Source organism: Conger conger, chromosome 11 (genome assembly GCF_963514075.1).
Source record: "Conger conger chromosome 11, fConCon1.1, whole genome shotgun sequence".
NCBI classification, from domain to species: Eukaryota; Metazoa; Chordata; class Actinopteri; order Anguilliformes; family Congridae; genus Conger; species Conger conger.
In genome coordinates this window covers 37,088,508-37,105,372 of record NC_083770.1, presented here as the reverse complement: position 1 = coordinate 37,105,372, position 16,865 = coordinate 37,088,508, and the positions used below count along the sequence as shown (strand labels likewise).

The 16,865-nt window shown below is 41.3% G+C and overlaps 2 protein-coding genes across 6 annotated transcripts; both read left to right on the top strand.

The window, feature by feature from the left end:
- The first annotated feature begins 1,104 nt into the window (after positions 1–1,104).
- Positions 1,105–8,794, top strand: vsig10 (V-set and immunoglobulin domain containing 10). Of its 4 annotated transcripts, none has more exons than XM_061259496.1 (8): positions 1,105–1,423; positions 1,623–1,934; positions 3,615–3,920; positions 4,430–4,714; positions 5,074–5,358; positions 6,310–6,423; positions 6,778–7,379; positions 8,334–8,794. In XM_061259496.1, exons 1-7 carry the CDS (start codon positions 1,378–1,380, stop codon positions 6,792–6,794), a joined length of 1,365 nt encoding a protein of 454 aa, XP_061115480.1. In that variant the 5' UTR covers positions 1,105–1,377; the 3' UTR covers positions 6,795–7,379; positions 8,334–8,794. The 4 variants fall into 4 exon arrangements, with proteins under 4 accessions (XP_061115480.1, XP_061115479.1, XP_061115478.1 ...); XM_061259495.1 differs by having other exon boundaries at positions 6,310–6,790; positions 7,240–7,379; XM_061259494.1 differs by having other exon boundaries at positions 6,310–7,379.
- A 198-nt stretch (positions 8,795–8,992) lies between these two features.
- On the top strand, positions 8,993–15,443 carry wsb2 (WD repeat and SOCS box containing 2). Of its 2 annotated transcripts, none has more exons than XM_061260939.1 (9): positions 8,993–9,763; positions 10,073–10,244; positions 10,336–10,550; positions 10,926–11,057; positions 11,607–11,707; positions 12,157–12,338; positions 12,597–12,695; positions 12,995–13,111; positions 13,624–15,443. In XM_061260939.1, exons 1-9 carry the CDS (start codon positions 9,742–9,744, stop codon positions 13,829–13,831), a joined length of 1,248 nt encoding a protein of 415 aa, XP_061116923.1. In that variant the 5' UTR covers positions 8,993–9,741; the 3' UTR covers positions 13,832–15,443. The 2 variants fall into 2 exon arrangements, with proteins under 2 accessions (XP_061116923.1, XP_061116922.1); XM_061260938.1 differs by having other exon boundaries at positions 8,994–9,891.
- The last annotated feature ends 1,422 nt before the right edge of the window (positions 15,444–16,865 follow it).

Genomic DNA, 16,865 nt, shown 5'->3' with positions numbered 1-16,865 from the left:
GTGTTATGTGATGTTATATTTGCGACAGTATCTGCCCATCCAACTATTATGTCCCTGACTGCTTAGGGGGGAGGCGGGCCTAATAAGAAGTAGAACATGCACTGCAGCGAAAATGAATTCAGTGACATTACAATTTGGGAGATCTAGGCCAGATGTCCAAATATAATTTTGCTTGGCGCATTAAGGCAAGTTGCAGACGATATGATAACTGGATACATTGCAGACCATAACTGTACAGGCCAGGGGACTACACTAAGTCGTTAGTTTGCCTTGTGGGCTATTTTTTTGGCTATGGGGCTACAATTATTGCCTACGTTTTAACAATGTTATGATGATTGAGTTGTGTCGTCCTCTGACAGAGTATGATAAGGCTGCATTTGTAATCTCTCACATAATCCCTACCCACTCATTTAAACTCAAGTTAAATGTAAACCCTCCTGAATTTTTTTATCCAAAACTGACAACATGGCAAAGTGCCAACTCTTTTGCAAGCAAGTAGGCTACATTAAGTTAACCAGCTACTGTTGGAAATCTACCCCTGCACAAAATTTACCCCTGGTGGGTGCTGTGGTGCTGGGTGGTGGTTGAGGTGAGTTTCCCCCTCATCACTGTAAAGCACTTTGAGTGTGTCTATATACACGTACAATTCAATCCTGTAGTTTTGTATAGGCTATATTTTGGTAGCAGTGTTTTTAGCATCTGGAGTGCTCCTCGCACATTATTGTGACATTTACCAGGCATTAAGCTTATTTCCCTATATTGTTCTTTATTCCATATGCTTATTTATTTATTTAGATCACTATTTACATGTCATTTTTACACTATTTGCATATCAATATTTCATAATTTGTATTAGCCGAAACTGACTTGCTTTGGCCTGCTATCACCTGACAATCATTTCATTCATGAACTCCAGCATCACTAATTATTAAAACTATTTACAGACTGCAATTTTTGAACATTTTAGAAGGCTGTAGGATAACCTCCTCGTTTTATTGTAGGCTTGTTCTTAAGTAGCCCCACTGTCAATATGGGCTACTGTATCTTTAAGAGTGCAAGGCGTGGCTGGATACTTGGAAAGTTTCCGGAACAACCTGTGCAACAGAAACAGGTATGGGAAGCAATCATTCCCGCTAAATGCATGGAACCTAATGCCACCTGTAAACGAGACTGCCTTTTGGTGATTTTTCTTTCTTTCTTTTTTTTTTTTCACTGCGATTTACAGTGATCTCTGCACATCGATAGAGTGAAGTAAAATGTATAGGCTATTGCAGTGGCCGTACGGTTGGGTGGGTTAATCGCAGGTATTACTAGTTGACCCTTTTGTTCCACTCGTGTTTGTCCTACTGAGGTGAAGCTGTAGGAATAGGTGTAACTATGGAAAGGTCAATGCACCTTTTGTTGCTCGTCGCACATCTGACAGGTGAGAAATCTTCGTTAGTAAATGTTTATTAATAGTGACAATAACCTTGTGGTTGTAGTGTAAATCAAAGCAAATATTAGTTAATATGTACAAACATATTTTAAGTGACACTGGACATTTTATTTTTGTTTTTTTTTATTTTATTTTTTATTTAAATTCGCCTAGGTTATACCTCCACTTAAATATTTTGTATTTACAGGTGTAGCCACTGGACAGACTTCGGAAACGATAGTGGGAACGCTTGGGGACAGTGTTTCTCTGCCATGCCACGGCATTCCAAGCAACGGAACTCGGTCTGTGGTGCGGTGGCTAAAGGATGGAAAAATTGCTGCAAGTCGGAATCTTTCTTCAATGGCTGGACCAACTGGGAATGTGCACTTTTCCGTATCAGACCAAGGAAGCCTGACTATCAGTGGGTTGTTACTGTCGGACCAGGGAATATACTCCTGCAACGATTCCGTGCCGAATCACACTGCGGAGAAACAAACAGACATTCAGCTGCTTATTGCCAGTAAGTTGATTTGACTGTGTACACCAAGTTTGTGTACGTAGCACAGCCGTACTAATCGTGACTTGCGGATTTTGACCGCACTATTATTCACCCCGATACTTTGTTTATCGCGATAAATGCCTCCTGTGAGAACTACTCGGTAAAATTGAAACGGGTTTGACTAGATTTCCGTCACCTTGCGTAAACAAATGCGTCAGTCTGAAGATTTTCCTTCTTTGTACATTTTTTAAATTATTCCCTTCCTTTGCTAAATAGGAAAAGTTTAGGATTAACACCGGTGGTCAGTTTGTTTAAATCATTTTGGTGATATATGGAACCCTTATTTTCAATGATAGCTTGGCCCAGCTAAAATTACAATACAATTTCCCAACAGTTTAAGACTTAAGAGCAGGGTTATGTAGTTTACATTTTCGTTGTGAAAAAACAGACATCCGACATGGTCCCTATAAGAGCTGCTGTTTAGGACCTGTCTATTGCCTACTGACTCCAATACTTGTCCAATAATGTAATAGCCTACCTAGATGTGTGGTTTCTAATAAGATGATAGGTTGTTGCATTTGGTGGTCAAATGTGCACTTGTTTTCCTCCATAAATTCAAACATTATTCCTTTGTATAGCACCTTTCATACACAGGGCAGCTCAAAGTGGTAAATACATAGAATAAATATATATTTGAATATAAAATAAAAATGACACAACAATTAAAAGCAATGGTAAAAAGATGGCCAAACGTGTTTTGAGCTGCTTCTTAAAAATGCCCGCTGAATCTGCCTCTAAGACCCTTGGGTAATGTGTAGTTTTGCCCCATAAAACAGAAGGCAGCTTGTCCTGTAGTTTAATGCTTAACTTTGGGCACATTTGGTAGTTTCTCAGAAGAGCATCTTAGGGGATGGACTGGGTTGTAGAGAGATACGCAGTCATATAAAGTTAGGTGCTAAACCATTTAGAGTTTTGTAGTTCAATAAAATAACCTTAAAATCAAGGACACATGGATGTAATGTAATGCAGACAGGAGTACAACAGTTATGTGATCTTGGAAGGCCAGTATTACAGTAATCCAGGTGGCTGGTTATGAAAGCATGCACCAACATCTCCACATCTTGCTGTGTTACAAATGGTCTTACTTTGGCAATATTATTAAGTTGGAAAAAGGCATTGTCTAGTTAGTTTTAAAACATGTATTCCCTGACCTGTCTTTGTGAATACACAACACATTTATTTGTATCAGTACTGGGTTGTAGGTTTGTGTAGGTTATATGTTAATAATTTGTGCATTAATTTGTGCATTAACTACTATCAGTTGTGACAGTGCAGACTTAGCTCAGTGTATTGCCAAAAACTTTATGTATGCATTTATCTAAGATGCTCTGCTGAATGCCTAGAGTTATGTTCTCAATACACAATAATCTAAAGCAGGGCTGCCCAACCCTGTTCCTGGAGGCAAACCATGCTATAGGTTTTTACTCCAGTCCTATCAAAGAACACCTGATTCAACATCTAGCTGCATTGAGCTGTGTGCCAAATCTCCAGGAACCAGGGTAGGACCCTGACTTAAAGTGTGAGCCTCATTTTGTTTGTATGGTGGACATAATTCTTTTTCAAAGCCCTTAAACGGCAATTATGTTAAATTATTGATGGATATTGTCCATTCTGGAGTGATTGTGCAATTTCTTTTTTCAGATGGCCCTTCCAACATGTGGACAGACATAAAACCGACTGTGCTCCTTCCCAATGGTGCACTGTTTGTCCAAAAGGGCTCTGACGTCTCATTCAACTGCTCGAGCGAGTCATATCCGTCCCAAGCCCTGTCCTGGGTTTTTCAGGGTGACACGTCAAACAGCAGCCTGCTGTCGTCCAGTGACAGATCCCCGCTGGAGATCAGTTTGCTCAACATCCAGCCCAACCACCAAGGAACTTACAGCTGCATATCCCAGAATATGCTTTCAAATCGGACTGCCAGCAAGAGCACCTCCCTGCTTGTGTACTGTGGGTGTTATACTGCATGAATGTGACCGTTACAATGTTTGCTTTAACAGATAAGCAATGAAATGATGAATATGACATTAAAGTGCAGGCGGTCAGTTTTAATTTGGGGGTATACAGTATATATCAGTATACAGCGCAATATTGGTGGTTCAGTTTTATGAAGGTGGGCTATGTATGCACTGTTCCTTGTAGCATTGTGTGTAATATATCATAATTCTGACTTAGTATTACATAATTACAACTTAGTATGTCGTAATTTACTTACTACGTCATAATAATGAGATACCATGTCGTAATTCAGATGGTATCTCATAATTATGAGAAAATGTCCACTACGAAATACTACATTATACTTATGAGATAGCTAGACAGAACATTAGAACATTTACTGTAATTATGAGAGTTTCTCATAAGAATGAGAAAAATAAATGTGAGAATTTTTCAACAGTTGGGCTTCCATAGTTACCAGTAGGTCCCAATAAGCTTTCCCTTCCATTCCTTCTCTATAGATGCTCCTGACCGACACCCCGAGTGCTTCAGTCATGCCATAAACGACTCCTTACACCTTCTGCTGCACTGTAGCTGGTCTGGAAGCAACCCTTTACCCATGCTGCACTGGGAGGAAGAGCCAGGTGCCCATGGGACCAGACCACCTGTACTCAATGTCTCCATGACAACAGAAAGTTTGGAAGTGACACTAAATAGGTCCCAGTTGTACAATGGCCAAACCATGCGATGCAAAGCATATAACAATATGGTTAAGTCTGAAGCAAAGTTCTGCTCAATAACTCTGCGTAAGTATTTCTCATACATAGCTACCCATCAGTGTATCTTAGATTTAACTCATTTATGATACATTTTTTGTCATAAATGACTTGGAATGCTGCCCGGAAACATATGGCTACCCCCTAGGCACAGCCCCTAGGGCTGCCAGATATGCCATGTGAAATTTGTCACTGACGTGTGAATTCATTAGAAACAACCGGAACATTTCTTCCATTAATAACTCGGACCAGACATTACATTGTCCAGTTGGAAACACACACTGGAAATGTCCAAATAATTTGAAAACTGGACATTCCAGGGAAAAACCGGATGTCTGGCACATTTCTGGTACATTTCTCAGGCATATCTGTTCCCTTTCCTCCCTCAGAGAGTCCTTTCCCTCAAGGGAACCCTCTGGTCACTGCGGTGGAAGGAAGTGACATCACATTAACATGCACAGAGAACAGTTCACTCCCTCCCGCCAAAACTACGTGGCGAAGAAAGATCAGCCAAGAAGAGGTCGTCCCAGGTGCCAAATATGTCATCTCCGAGCTCGGGCCCACATTCAGCCTCAAAATCATCAACCTCACCAAGGAGGACGAAGGCCCGTATTTCTGTAGGAGTGAGAACCCCGTCCTGGTTCAAGAGCTGGAGGTCTTTCTTACTGTGAAGTGTAAGTGGCTCTACACAACACAGAGACAGATTTTTCTCATTTTAACTTTTATTTAAAGGTACAATAGGTAATTTCAGACTTCTAACAGTCAAGAGAGGAATAGCAGTAACAAACACCTTCAAACCACAACACCGTTTATCCCTCCCCCTTCTCTGTATAGGTTCTGACGTTGAAACTATTTTAACAATTAGAACCAATTTTCAACCAATGAGCTTGAGTTATTGTACAATGTTTTGATACAGAGTGTCGGGCCGTCAACGGTATATTTTGAAACCCGAATTTAAGGACTATAAACACTGGCAGAGGGTGAGTCAACATATCAGTGAGCCTTTTTCAATGATAGGAAGGGATTTACAATGGTTTGAAACAATGTTTCAATGCAAAAACCGGACGGAGGGGGACCTGAACGCAAAGTTGCCCAGCAAGACACAATAGACAGTGAGGTTACAAACAGCAAATGGGGAATGAGACTAGTTTAGATTAGTTTACCAGTCATGAGAGCAGGGCGGAGGTTAAAAGCAGGATCTTACTTCAGTCACTGACAATAGATTAACTGTCATGAAGCTTTTCCATCTGTGAGTGCAGTAGAAACAGAGAATAGATTAAATTCACATCAGAAAGAACGCTCAACTTGATTTCTGTTTTTCCATTTTAGTGTAATTCTTTGTGACTCATCCACATGTTACTGGCAGCAAAAGGAGTTTTTGAGACAGGAAATGTTTATCTGATACACTGTGTGTAGGCAAAACCTTTGCTGGAATGCAGCTGAACCAGTCACTGCCTCTTCCCTACGCCTATGAGAATGTGATCTTATCTAAAGAATATCTGTTTTTCTCACAGGTTTTTCTACGGTGCTGTAAAACATATTGCTTTAATACAATATACTGGAAAATGGAAATCATTGTTACAATATGTTTATTTCTGGCAGAACATAATTGTATGCTTTTACAGCTTCTCAGACATATGCTGGAGGGGTTGTTGGTGCATTCATTGCTGCTTTAATAATTGGCATTGGGATTGCTGTTGGCACATCAGCATACCGTAACCGTGACAGAATTTGCCTGGGTAAGGTTATACTTATTGCCTGTATTATTATAAGTTCCTGACCATTCAAGCTGGATTTACTAGTCCGAGTACATCTACAGAACAGTACTATATGTATTGGTTTCCTGTTCAAAAATGATCCAGATGTCCCAATAACATAACATAAATGCTTAAATTGAAAAAATCAAGGATCATTTTTGTTATTATGATCTCCATCTCATGTAGCATTATATGATCATGGTGCAATTTTGCTCACCAGAATAAACTGAGCAATTTATGATCCCATCTACAACTGTTTGTTAAGGTAAATGCCATGCTTTATGTAACTGATGTTTCATTTCACCCATGATTAATTCTGATTTATTTGTATTGCAGGAAGTGGCTTTGGGTGAGTCTGTCATTAATACTACAAGCTAACCCCTACTGTACTCTGCAAATTTCAATTTCACTTACTTGGGGACTTGCAGATCCTATTCAATAAAATATGACATACTGTAGGTAAGTGTTTGAGGTACAGTATGACATCAGATCAATAGGATAAAAACAGATGATTTTTGGATTTTGCATTGAATACGGTATAGTAAATCCTGTAAAATGGGCAGCCTGTAGTCTAGTGGCTAAGGTACCTGATTGGGAAGTTGGTGGTTCAGTAGCCACAGTAAGATCCACGCTGGGCCCTTGCAAGGTCCTTAACCCCTCATTGCTCCAGGGGGTATTGTCCTCTGCTTAAGCTCAACCTTAAATCGCTTTGTGGAGCGGCACTGGCCCAGGAGGTAAGAGCATTCTTGAATTCTAAAAATCATTGTAAGCAGTCAAGGTTTTGACAACTCGTTCCAGGAGTGGAGAGGAGAGGAATGATGTGTTCCATCTGGTGGACTCAGATGAGGAGGATATCTTTGACGAACCACCCACCAGGATTACCACTACAGCTAACGGACACAGCACGTCGCTCATACAGATTCACCGCATTCCATCCAGTACGTGTTAATTCCATCCATTCAACCTGTAGACAATGTGTCTCACCAGCTGAACGGGTTTTACAGGGAACATAAACGTTCTAACTGGTGGGGCTTTTTTAAATATCAAAGTAGAATTTCCATCCATCCATCCATTATCTTAACCCGCTTATCCTGAACATGGTCACAGGGGGGCTGGAGCCTATCCCATCATACATTGGGCGAAAGGCAGGAATACACCCTGGACAGGTTGCCAGTCCATCGCAGGGCACACACACCATTCACTCACACACTCATACCTATGGGCAATTTAGACTGTCCAATCAGCCTAACCTGCATGTCTTTGGACTGTGGGAGGAAACCGGAGTACCCGGAATAAACCCACGCGAACACAGGGAGAACATGCAAACTCCACACAGAGAGGCCCCGGCCGACCGGGATTCAAACCCAGAACCTCCTTGCTGTGAGGCGGCATTGTTACCCACTGCACTAAAATAGAATTTGTTTCCCCAAAATATAATTTCCCCTGTAATATTTTCCGGACACTCCTCTCATAGCAGCCAGGTCCGTGTGGGTGTTTGCTACACTCTTTTTACTTGAGTGGGCAGACAGTCACTACCCAGGGGAACTCCACTGCATACACAGCTAGCACACACACACACACACACACACACACTAACTACAGGAGTTAGGACTCTGCGCTGAGAGAGGGCACATCCTTCCAGTCCCTCCAAGCATAACACAGGGGTATCCACAGACTAGCAGAGTCTGTAATCCTTCTTAGCCAGGGGCATCACTACACTAAGAGTCATATGTAAGTGCTGTCAATGCTGAGAATATGCTACAGCTAACAGGGGACCGGACATTTTACTTAATTTATGTAAAATTATTATAACTGATTGAATTAATTTTTTTACTAGTATTCTGGTTTGGCAGAGGTAATTTCCTTGTGATGACTCCTCTGACTTTCTCCAGGTGATCATGAAGATCTAGCTAGCCCAGAACCTGAAGCAGAAGAAGAAACCGAGACACCACAAGAAGAACTTGTCACATTTTAGGCTTTGGGCTATTTTTTTAATTTAATTTGGTCATTTTTAAATCCGAAAAAAGAATGTACAGTAATGTTTACTCCCTATATAAATGTGAGCTGAGTCTCAGTACTTGGCCTATTAATTTCACCCGTTATGTATTGTAAAGATTGTTGTGGTGTGTCTTTTTATTGAAGTGCACTATTGTAAGGGTTTTTCAGGGTTATTGTTGCTGTCTAATCTTAGGAAAATATATTTTAAATAAATGTGTGGCAACAGAATTTTTACATTTATTGGAAATGCAACTGTCTTTTTACATTGCGTTTTTAAACACTAGACTCATTGAATTAATGTATTTTGCTATTGTCTTAAATGTTGAAACTATTAAAAATATTTTTGTTAAAACCATTTATTATAATTATTATTATTATCCTGCTGGTACAGGGGATATCATACAGGCAGGGCACTGTAGTTGCCATAAATGCTATTACGGTTTTGTGGGCGGGCCTTGGAATGTGAAAGTTTGGAGGTTGTTTTGACAACAAGCACATAGTTTTATGGATTATTCGCGATTTATACAGCCTACAGCCCGATTTCTAACAACATTTTGCATCCGCACTTGGAGTCCTGAAACAGCACTGCCTGTATCTTTACCAGCTGTTAACCAACAAAATTATCTAACGCTGTCTCTTTTTCTAAACGGGGGCGGATGCAGACGAACTACAGTTCTTTCATTTCCCGTTTACTGCACTTTTCTGCCAAATCGCACGGAAGCCTACCATTGGTCAACTTTTAGAAAATAATAATGCGTATGACTCTTATCTGCGCATTTCCGAATAGTGCTTTCAGGATCGGGTACACCTCGGTCACGTTGCATTTTTACGAAGTTGTGAGTTTTTTTATTCGCAGCAACATGAGCCGCTTTTGGTTGCTGTTTGGCCACATTCTTTTATGAGATTAAAAAGGAGAATGCGTTTGTGTCAGGTGGTAAAACGGCATGTGACCGCGTATAGACACAGACAGTTGAAGCTCTGAGGGGGTAATTCAGCTCTATTTACGGAGTCTTTTTTTTAAAGTATGCGTAATTTAATGATTTGTTTCATATCTCCATGATCACAGGTAACCTATGGATTCAGGAAGTCGTTTGTTCTCATTCCATACCACGCCCACTTGATAGCCTGCTAGCAAGTAGCAAGCAGCAAGCTTTGTGTGAGAGGCTAACTAGCTAACTTACATTGCTAGCTTGCTTCTTTCCCCTCATCAGATCATAATATTGCGCCGGGAATAAATTATGAAATGACTAAAACAAAATGTACAGAAACGGGGAGCGAATTCACTTGTAATTACACTACGCGATGGATTGGATGCATTCTTACCGTAAGCTGTCAGTCTACCTAGCTAGTTAGCTAGCTACACAGAGTTGATTGTTTAGCGTTACCTTGTTACCGTCATGGACTCGCATAATATATGTTCTTCGAATAGACCTACTGACATACAAGGTGCAGGTAGGATTTTCTTATCTCCTTATCATGTGTTCTGTTGCCTTAACTGGATTGTTTGTATGATCCAATTGGGAAACGGGGTTATTTGATTGTGTGTGACTGTCAGTTGAACATACTAACCAACCTTAGATCAGTAGGCCATGTGTGTTGTTCTTGACGAAGTGCAACATTTTTCCATGTCCAGAAGAGACTGCTCCACTGATTGGGGAGTTGAAGCCCATTCACCCCCCGTCAGTGGATGGTCGCGCCGGCTGCGAGACCTGGAGCGTCGAGTTCTCTCCGGATGGCTCCTACTTCGCATGGTCCAAAGGATATGGCATTGTGCAGTTGCTTCGGTGGCCTCTTCAGGGTATCGGGTACGTCTCATTAGCGGGGGAGGGATAATTAGGCTTATGTCTTCTGTTTTAGACAAGATTATGCCATTTGTCATGCTTATTGTTTTTGCAGATGGCATGGAACGGCACAGCTACCTGATAGAGGGAAGGAGAAGACTTTGGACTGCGGCCAGACAGTATGGGGTTTAGCCTTTGGGCCACGCACATCCAAGTTTGCACGTCGAACCGATGACTTTAAGCTGAGAGAGCTGAATGAAATTGCACAGCCCTTGCTTCTTGCAACTGGTCTTAGCAACGGAGCGATTAAAGTATGGGAGGTCGAGACAGGTGAATGAAAATTTGTCAGAGAATATTATTTTTATTGGTGGGGCCCAATGCGAGATGTTTTCATGGGGCCCTAAATCCAACGTGGTGCCTGCCACTGAAATATTAAACCGTACGCCCATTTTATTTTCACAAAGCAAACCAAACACTCAAGTTTACTTGTTTACAGTACATTGTTTAAACTAGTGTCTGTTATTAAGCTCATATTTGACGTTTCTTAACAGAAGTGTACCATATTGTGTGTCAATTGTTTGGAGGCCCTTTCTTAGATAAGAGAAGTGCTGTTATGCTATTACTATACAGTGTCAATTTGAGACCCTGGGATGTTGCTCCAGTAGCAGGTCTTTGAAATGTTTTTATTTTTTACATTTTTTTCAGGTCACCTCTGTTTCAATCTGAGTGGACATCAGTCTGTCGTGCGGGACTTGGTCTTCACTCCCAATGGAAGCCTCACCCTCGTGTCTGGGTCCCGTGACACAACACTGCGGATCTGGGACTTAAACAAGTCAGGTATTTCAACATTTAGTACCGGCCCTGTGTGAACATTGACCTTCAGTACTCTTGGTCCGTGTCCAGAAATAATAAGCCTGCTTGTGTCAACATGCATGCTGGTACACGGCACAGCCGACACCTTGTGGCACACCCGACAGACTTGGAAAATCCAGTTTCACAAAGTAAAAATTCTCCCCAGTATTTTGTTCTAATTGCCTGGATTTGCTTATTGGCAGAATTCTTCAGCTGGGAGGTAGAATTGATTGGTGAAATCAGCTGAGTGAATGGGTGGAATAAACACCCATTTTTTTTTTTCAAAAAATGTCATTACTTCTTCATTAGAGTCCTGCTTATTGATTAGTACAGGTAAGAATTGTCCAATTATCCAAAAAGGGCCAATGTGTGTACAGGTGACACCTGATTCAACTAACTAATCTTGTTGGGTTAAGATTGGACACCCCTGCTATAGGTGTATGCTCTATGTACAAATGTTAAAAGAAATACCGTACTGTCTGGTAAAACTAAATTCATTGAAATTTATTTTGATGTCATCCCCTTCTTCCACAGACAAAACAGCACAGGTCCTGAGTGGACATACGAATTGGGTGTACAGTGTCAGCGTCTCTCCTGACTGTAGTATGATTGCATCTGTCTGCAGAGGGAATCCAGTGAGTATTTTCCATCCAGCCATTAAAAAAATTTCTTTTTTAAAGAGACTGAATGCTGAGCTCAAATGTTTGACATTTATGTTTCAAAGGAATCGGTTAAATTCTTTATACCCTGTTATAGTATATTCAATAATGTGGTGTGGAATCAAAGCTTCAGTACAGTAGAAATGGAAATAGCCATTCAAACCCCTGCAGTTATCACAAAGCAGGATTACTGATTCACGGAGTAAAACCTGAAACAAAACTGGAACATGGACTGAAGTAAAAATGGCTGTTCTGGGTTTTACTCTATTGACTTATCCAGCAAACCAATTAATCCTGCTTTGTGATATACTGCCCCTGGTGTATCTGACTGAAAAATGTCTGTAGACAAATCCTGATGTATCTAGTGCTGTGTACACAAACTCCCAATATCTCTACTCATGCACAAAGTTGGTGTCTCTGTACAGAAAGTGTTCCTGTGGAGCCTGCGGTCGTACACCTTTATAAGGAACCTGAAGAGTAGCGATACCTTCCAGGTTTCCTGTGACTTTTCTCCAGACGGTGCGCTGTTGGTTACGGCCGCGTACTTTGACAACTGGGAGACGTCCTTATGGGATCCTTACACTGGGGAACACCTCTTCAAACTACAGTAGGAATTCAGGAATTCTGCTTGTATTGTATTCCTTCAATAGGAATTCTCCTTTTATTTTGTACCTACAGTAGGAATTCTCCTTGTATTGTGTGCCTACAGTAGGATTTTTCTTTGTATTGTGTTCACTACCTGTAGGTGAAATATCTGTAAGGCCTATTTCAGTCTTGCCAACAGCCATATATGTATGCATCTACCTACATCATACCTGTTATATGTGTATTTAACACTTTTGTTTTATTATTATTTTTAAATCAGGGAATGTGTCCAGTGCAACTGTACCATTATGGATAATCCAATCAAGGCTGTGCGTTTCTCTTCTGAAGGTCTACACCTGGCGTTTATCACTGAGGACAGGTAGGGGAGCACAGAACAGTGTGGCTATTACATCTTAGATATCACACTTTAAATAAAAAATGCTGAAGAGTGTGTAACCAATGATATCCGTTTTTAAAAGCACTGTTTCACTTAAGATTGTTTGTACATCATTTTGGAAAGAACAGGATGCAAATCAAAAAGTAGGTTTGGCTACTTTTCCATGGAATATGGAACGTTACGCGCAGTCAACAAACCTTTTCCTTTGCCACGAATGGCTGTGATCTGAAAGTGGAAGTGTGCAGTTCCAGTTCCAATTCTGATGCATCGCTGCATTGCAGAGAGCTGCGGGTTTGGGAGCTTGGGGAGGACGAGCCTCTGATCGAATCGAAACTCCGCCACTTCTCCTGCGGGCTGTGCTGCACATTCCATCCACAAGGGGGAGTCATCGCTACAGGGTAAGTTCCCCGCCACACACGCATCACCAGCGGAATCCCCTAAAGCGGTAGTGACCAGCCCTGTTCCTGGAAATCTACAGTCCTGTAGGTTTTCACCACAAGCCTACCACAGGACACCTCATTTAACAGCTAGATTATCTTGTAATTAGTAGTCAGGTGTGTACCAAAATTAGGGTTGAAATGAAAACCTACATCAGGGATACTCAATCTTACCCAGAATGGGCCTGTGTGGGTGCAGGCTTTTGTTCCAACCAATCAGTTACACACCAGATTCAATTCATCACGGTCCTTTTGATGAGTAGAATCAGGTGTCTAACTGCATGGTTGGAACAAAAGCCTGCACCCACACTGGCCCTTTCTGGGGAAGACTGAATAACACTGGCATACTGGATGGTAGACCTCTAGGAACAGGGTTGATTACCACAGCCCTAAAGCAAGTCCCCCCTCCCCCTCAGAATAGCATGATTGTTTTTGCTGTATTAAATAACAAACAGCCAGGTCTGGCGTTGCAGGACACGGGACGGACATGTAAAGTTTTGGAGCGTGCCGCAGGTGGTACCCAGCCTGCTCCACTTCTGCAGGATGGCCCTGCGGTTCTCCATCTCCACCCACCAAGTGATGGCGCTGCCCATTCCCACCAAAATAAAGGACATTCTCACCTACAGGAACTACCAGGACAGCTACGATTTGCTCTGTTCCCATCATAGGTGGAGGCAGTGACAACAGACATTTGATTTCGATAACAGGCCACTCGCTGATTCTTGGCCTACAGTCAATATTTTGGTGGTGCAACCAGCAAGATTGGGCGTATATTCTTAAAGCCCTTCAGAGTGGGAGTGCTGGTCTGGGATCGGTGGTTTCCTGCCCATATCCATTATGAGCTCAAAGGAAAAACTGATTCCAGATCAGCACTTAGATGCTTTCTGGGGCTACTACAACCCTAGTCCTGGAGAGCCACAGGGCTTGCTGCACTTTCTCTTCACTGTAAATACAGCTACCACCTTCAACCCAAGAAACCAGGTGAGGTGAGTTAACTAATTGACTGCTTCAAATGATCAATTAAGTGCTAAGTATCAACACAACCAGCAGAACCTGCAGCTCCCCAATACCCAGCTTCGCCAACAACTACATGTCTTGGTTGAACCAGAGGTGGCAAGAATGACCTGGAACAGGGCTACTTAAACATGGCCCTCGGTGCCAGTACTACTGTTGGTTTTCTTTCCTCTCCTCCAATCATGGACTGATTTACACTGGACACACCAGGTGATTGTAACTTCTGGCCAATCTGGTCAAACATTATTGCACTGTCGACTTCTAGGTAGAAGAGAGAACTGATTTAGCACTACCGACACTGGACTATGGATCACATTCCACTCTTAATGTGTTTGCGTAGCTAATCTACTGTCAACAGACAGACAAAATGCATATAAAATGGTAAATGGGTGGCATTTATATAGCGCCTTTATTCAAAGCGCTGTAGAATTGATGCTTCTCACTCACGCATTCACACACCAACGTCGACTGGCTGCCATGCAAGGCACCAACCAGCTCATCAAGAGCATTTAGGGGTTAGGTGTCTTGCTCAGGGACACTTCGACACAGCCAGGGCAGGATAGAACCGGCAACCCTCCAACTGCCAGATGACTGCTCTTACTGCTGGAGCCAATGCCGCCCCATATGACACAAGCTGAAAGAAAACTGAGCTTAACCTTTCACCTGATCATGAATGGAAAAAGAAAATTGGCAACAGGTTTCGTGTTTTCCACAAAAGGTCAACTTTTTAGTACAGGACCAGATGAAACAATAGCCTACTGAGTAATCTTTATATACATTTAATTTCATTTTGTACATTTACTGATGAAAACATTTGATTATTTAACTCAGGGTTTTACAGTTTACAGTACATTTAAGATCTACTCCTTCCATTACGTAAAAGAAATGTGGACGAAACGACAAAAAACGACTTTTTCTCGTGATAAATTCTGTAAAGTTTTGTCCTATATTGACTACATATTTTAATTTCTCATTTAAATGTATCTGTGATAAAAACTAAAGTAAAGGCAATGCAGATGTTTGTTTTGTTTTACTGTTTTCCATGGGGGAAAATTGGTCATTTATGTTTTATTAATTACATTTTTTACTTTAATTCTGAATGTGCAAAAGTTTAATATAAACCTTTAAACAGAATGTATGAATTAAAGCTGATGAATTACAAGCGGGGAAATGTGAATGGTTTGTCAAATCTGTGTATGAAACAGTACAAATTCAAATGCAATTCCAACTGAATTTTTGCATTAAACTACAAATTAAAAGGCTTCAACTACTTCTGAAACAGGCATGGTCACATAGTACTCCATCAGAACGCCCCTTCATGTTTACAAGCAGGATTGATTTGATGGGTTGTTCATCAGATATTCTCTCAGCTTGCTCATATTTGTATCAATATGACCATTAATACAGTAAAATGTGGTGTGGTCAGACATCACTCAAATAGAGTAAGTATTTGTGCCTCTGTTCCGTTTAATCATAATTTGATTTTGAGGAAGGAATTTAATCCAGGTCGTTCCACTGAACTCTAGAAGATGAATGAATAAAAAATAAGTCTCAAAATAGTACTTATCTTGCTTAAAAGGCAAACATGGAAGACATGGCTGATGCGTTAGTGGTAAGATTGAATAGATTAGCCTTATAGGGGGCGGGGGGAGCCAATTGTCATTATTTCAGTAATTGGGTTGAACTGTTTTGATGTAGTTACGTGGATATCACTTCAGCCCACATCCTGTGCAGTCTGTGACACTGTTCCTGTGGTCTGGACTGCGTGGGAAATGCAAAACAAAGAATCGTTGTTGCTACAACCTGAAAGCATTCATGATCTATAGCCGTGGTCTGTGTATATGCTGGTGTTTATTCCAGGCCCAGATCTTGATTCTGTAATTACTTCAATTATTTGCTGAATTAGGGCTGTAGGTTTGCTCAATCTATATAAAGTAAAAGGTGCGGTATTGTTTAAACTGTTGCTAATATTCTGTGCTTTAATGCATTTAAATGCCTATGACTGAATGAGTAATTGGAATCAATTAAGGCAGCATTAATTGGTTGGAATGAAAACCTGCATACACACAGCCTTGGCAACAGAACAATGCTGCTAAAATAGTGGATAATCTAATCCAGTGGTAACCAACCCTGTATGTTTTCACACCAACCCTAACCAAGCATACTTCAACCAACATCTTACGGAGTTGCTAATTAATAGAGTGAGGTGTGCCAAATTAGGGTTGAAACCTACAGGATGGTAGATCTCCAGGAACAGGTTTGGTTACCACTGATCTACTCCTTAGGGGGCATGCTAGATCTGCAAACCGTAGCTCAGTTGCTCCTGAAATGAGCAAACAATAAGTTTGCTTCCATTTTATTCCAAGTAGAGCTGGTTTTTGTTTGTTTTGTGCATTCCCGACCCCCCTACCCCCCCATTCTCAACCAGAGACCTTACGGTAAGTGCAAAATGTTGTCAATGTCAACAGTCATTATACACTGCTGTAAATACATCCGAGTAATGCTGACAGCGAGGAATTTGACACCGTTATCTGATTTCTGTTGGCTCTCAAAGGGAAGACTGGCTTTAGTCTCGGGTGTGTGTTCAGTGTCCTTCCTGCCCGGGATGCAGTGATTTCCAGAGGCAGGAATTGTGTTCCATTGCCCTTTAATGTCTCCTGCCTGCACCAATCTCCTGAATCTATCAGAGGAGCCCAGTACA